Genomic DNA, 4,200 nt, shown 5'->3' with positions numbered 1-4,200 from the left:
CAGTCTTCATAGGTTGACAATGGAATTGAAATTAAGCATGAATTCCCTCAAATTCCTTTAACTAAAGGAATTCAAAATCCTTCCGATATGTGAAGGAATTATAGTAAATTCATAGGAATCTTCGACCATTTCGACCCGCACCGTTTCAGCCTATACTGGTTTCGATCCGAACCATTTCGACCCGTACCGTTACGATCCGAATTGTTTCCACCTGTACCGTTTTGAATCGAAGCGTTTCGACCTGTACCGTTTCGAATTGAACCGTTTCGACGCGAACCGTTTCGACCCATACCATTTCAACCCAATCCGTTTCGATGCGTACCGTTCCGATCCGAACCGTTCCGACCCATACCATTTCAACGCGAACCGCTTCGACCCGAATCGTTTCGATGCGAACCGTTTCGACTCGAAATGGTGGTTGTGGGTGCCGGGGTGATGGATTCCAATTCATTTGACAACCAAACACAACTAAAATGGAATTGAGATTCCAATTCCAACAATTTCGAGTTCCAATTGGAATGTTTAAATTCCAAATCCAATTTCTTCACATTATAATTCCTATACAAATTCCAATTTCAAATCATTCCGCCAACCAAACGCCCCCTAAGGGTTGCTAACAATAAACTTCATAAATTGACTTTTAAGGTATGTACGTTTATTATTGCGATTATGAATCTCAGTATCTCACCCAAGAAGATCTAAAAGTAGATTTGAGATTGCCTAAACAAACAATATAGGTTGAACTGGATTAAGGACACTCTTTTCAGTTATGGGACTATAAAAGACAATCTGGTTCCTATTGATCTTTTACTGCTATTGGAACACACGAAAATGATGCTTTAAATCAAAGATATAGCAACAAGTAATGAATTTGATATGACGATCAACACGAAAATGATGCTTTAAAAGGCTAAACAATGAAATGACTCTTTGACCCGTGTATTGACTAAAATTATTAAGCATTGACACACATCTTTATATAACCTTTTTCAATCAAAAGTCAAACTACAAACCATGGTAGTAAGTGAAATGACTCCATCCATGTTACTGTTAATCACTAGTTTTGTTGCCAATTTCACTATGCACAAATGCAAGCAAACAGCAGGCATTAAAGAATCCTCTTGCATATCGTATTTCTGAGTGTCACATATCAGAAGCTCAGCTGTACTATTTGAGAAGAAAATGAAAAGAATTACCATAGCCCCGGTTAAGAGTGAGACTTAACCAAGCAGAAACCCGGGTGGTGATATTTGAAATTTAAAACAATCTGAAGAAAAGACTAGTGGAACCATCACCAAACGACCGTATGTCAGCTGGTCTAACTAGAGCCCTGCATAATGGGCACGTCCTCTCTCTTTCAAACCTAAAAATGGAACAGCTTGTTAAAGCATGCGCACCCCTGTATCTATGTGTACTATGTGTATGAATATCTATGTGTGTATGTATATCAGTATATGTATAGTTCGAGAATCTAACCATTCTGAAACACAGTCTTCACAGAAGATGTGGTTACAACACAGCAATATAGGGGCCTGCATCTTTTCTTGGCATATGGCACACATGTCACCTGCCTCGCTTACCTGCTAGTAAAAAACAAAAGATATGAAAATAAAAACATACAAAATAATACGGCAATATCAAGGTCAAAAATGATATCACACCTTTTCTGGTGTTGCATATGACCCGTAATGCATTTCTTTCCGTGATAACGCCTTCAATGCAGCATAGAAGGATCCAACCTACAAGGAAGATACTTAAATACAGCATAAAATAATTGAAAATAAAAACAGAAAAGGTTGGAAAATCTTGATTGCATACCTTCCCCACTACCGATGTAAGCTTAAAAGTCAAATATAACCCTGTTATCAAAGAAGAAAACAGGCTTCCGTATTCTTTATTCAAAAAGAATCGGTACCAAACTGGAGCAGGCAAGAACGCACGGTATAACAACAAGGCGTACTCTACCAGCGTCAGCATCTGACCCTAGAATACCAATAATGTAAGAAAGTTAACTTAAAAGGGAAGATCACGTAAAGGTCACTTTGACCAAACAATTTACCAGAATAGGCGAATAGCCCTTACCTGCCTACGGAAATTATGGCCTCTGCTATTTCTATAGTACATAAGCAGCACCAACTTTAAAGTCATAGCTGCCTGCCGAACCATTGTATCTGAAAGCAATACATCGTTCATAAACTAATGTTTGATCGAGGGAAAAAAATAAACACTTTGATAAATTGATTAATTTTAAAGTTCATACCATTTACAATTATTATGAATATAGCATGCCAAAATGGCGGTATTGTTTTTGGTGGAATCATGAACAAAGGATAGCTAAGATCGTCATTCTGATACCACCAGTATACTCCAACCACATGAAACATAAAGATCATACTATAGCCAATAAGAACGGATAATCTTCTCTCCCCCTTTAAAGCTGTCTGCTTTCGTAGAATATCGTTTGACTTGTACATGAAAGCGGTTACATAGATTGTTACAAAGAAACCTACAATCAATCATGAATAAAAACACTTCAATAAAACATACATACAAACAATTCAAATTTCCAAGCACAAGTTCTCAACCCTAAGTACCTTGCAAGTGTTGCCGAATGAAGACGACAATCAACAACAACGAGAACGGAAGCACCTGCTCAATCCACCTCGAAACCTGCTGCAAATCATACCTCTGCTGATTCAATGAATCACTATTACCACTACTCCTACCATCCACATCACTAGAATCAGCCACCTCCCTCTCTCCACCACCACTCAACACAACCGACTCACCACCGTCATCCCCACCGCCCCCCTCCTGCTCTCCATCCCCAATTATCCGAATCGAAACATCCCCCTCACTATTCCCCACAACATCGTTACCACTCACACCGCCAGAATCACTCAAACTGTGATTATTACTACTACTACTATTATTATTATTTAACAGATTCAAGCTTTCGGATTCATCATTACTTAACCTGGGTCTCAAAAACCCAGAGTACTCAAATAAAGTAGTTACAGGAGCTTGTAAGAACCTAACTACAGGAAACGAAGAAGACGACGTTGAAGACGAATCATTCAACGAAACTGGATACGAATTGCTGACGTAAGCATCCGAATTCGTCGTATCAGCTGTTTCCATCAATTTCTGTATAAAACAAGCCCTAATTTCTTCGTTCACACGTTAGTCGATGATATTCGAGCTGAATACACTGCGAATCAGTCGAAATAACGAAGAAATTTACAGATTAAAAGATCAGAGGGTTGAAATATGATGACGAATTGCTGACGTAAGCACCCGAATTCGTTGTAGCAGCTGTTTATGAATAAAATAAACCCTAACCTTGCGAAATTCACACAGTCAAACACCTTATTTCTTGGTTCACACGTTAATCGATGATCTTCGAGCTGGATACACTGTAAATGGGTCGAAATAGCGATGAAATTTACAGATAAAAAAGTCAGAGAGTTGAATTATGAAGAGGAATTGCTGACGTAAGCATCCGAGGTCGTTGTAGCAGGTGTTTCCATCAATTTATGTATTAAAAAAACCCCTAATTTGTTGGTTCACACGTTAATCGATGATCTAGGAGCTGGATAGAGTGCAAATCGGTGGAAATAAGGATGAAATTACGGAAGAGGGTTGAAATTTGAAGATGAATTTAGGGTTTTGTGTTGGGATTAGATGAGAAAAATGAGGGTTGAAATGGTGTGGAAATAATAGTGAAAGGAAGGAAGGAAGAGAGGAGAGCGTGTCTGAAAACAGGACGACGGCATGAGAAAGAGCATCTTCATGATATACGGCGACAGGTACGGGGTAGCCTATCTTTTGATTTTGACATTCTCTGTGTTTTTTTTATTTAAATTAATTTATAAAAAAACAAATATGCATATTAATAATTATAAAAGAAAAAAATTCACGAAAAATATTTCCGGACTTAAGAAAGTTATTTATGTTAATTATTATTTATGATTAATATACACGTAAAATCATACAAAAAGTATGTTATATTAAATGCCTTCCCTATAAGAAGAGTTATAAACTTTTCATAAACTTAATTACGGAATGTGAACTTGCAAGTAGACTTATAAATTGAAGAATCCTCGAGGCATTGTGAAGAATAATTGTTGATTTAAATATGAATTTGTTGTATTGGACGCTTTTGGCAACATGGGAAACATCAATTCATTTGATCCAATC

The 4,200-nt window shown here is 37.5% G+C and overlaps 1 protein-coding gene across 2 annotated transcripts; it reads right to left on the bottom strand.

Annotated features, from left to right (window-relative positions):
- Positions 1-908: 908 nt before the first annotated feature.
- On the bottom strand, positions 909-3,808 carry LOC110878114 (E3 ubiquitin-protein ligase RNFT1). 2 transcript variants are annotated; one of them, XR_004866950.1, is made up of 8 exons: positions 2,595-3,802; positions 2,261-2,506; positions 2,083-2,171; positions 1,819-1,983; positions 1,662-1,739; positions 1,477-1,580; positions 1,197-1,363; positions 909-1,083 (listed from the first exon to the last, which is right to left on the bottom strand). XR_004866950.1 is itself a non-coding variant. In XM_022126374.2 (7 exons), the coding sequence occupies exons 1-7, from the start codon at positions 3,139-3,141 to the stop codon at positions 1,258-1,260; spliced, it is 1,335 nt and encodes a 444-aa protein (XP_021982066.1). In that variant the 5' UTR covers positions 3,142-3,808; the 3' UTR covers positions 916-1,257. The 2 variants fall into 2 exon arrangements, 1 of the variants encoding a protein (XP_021982066.1); XM_022126374.2 differs by having other exon boundaries at positions 916-1,363; positions 2,595-3,808.
- Between the last annotated feature and the right edge of the window lie 392 nt (positions 3,809-4,200).

Source organism: Helianthus annuus, chromosome 9, assembly GCF_002127325.2.
Source record: "Helianthus annuus cultivar XRQ/B chromosome 9, HanXRQr2.0-SUNRISE, whole genome shotgun sequence".
Lineage (NCBI taxonomy): Eukaryota > Viridiplantae > Streptophyta > Magnoliopsida > Asterales > Asteraceae > Helianthus > Helianthus annuus.
Note: the sequence above shows the minus strand (reverse complement) of the source record. Positions and strands in the feature narration are given on the sequence as shown.

What these genes read in the sequence shown, in the direction of transcription:
- LOC110878114 (XM_022126374.2), bottom strand. Translation starts at nt 3,141, where the DNA reads ATGGAAACAGCTGATACGACGAATTCGGATGCTTACGTCAGCAATTCG. An exon ending in GCCATAATTTCCGTAGGCAG is followed by an intron (nt 1,984 to 2,082) that starts GTAAGGGCTATT and finishes TTGGTATTCTAG; the next exon opens with GGTCAGATGCTGACGCTGGT. An exon ending in TTACATCGGTAGTGGGGAAG is followed by an intron (nt 1,740 to 1,818) that starts GTATGCAATCAA and finishes TCTTCCTTGTAG; the next exon opens with GTTGGATCCTTCTATGCTGC.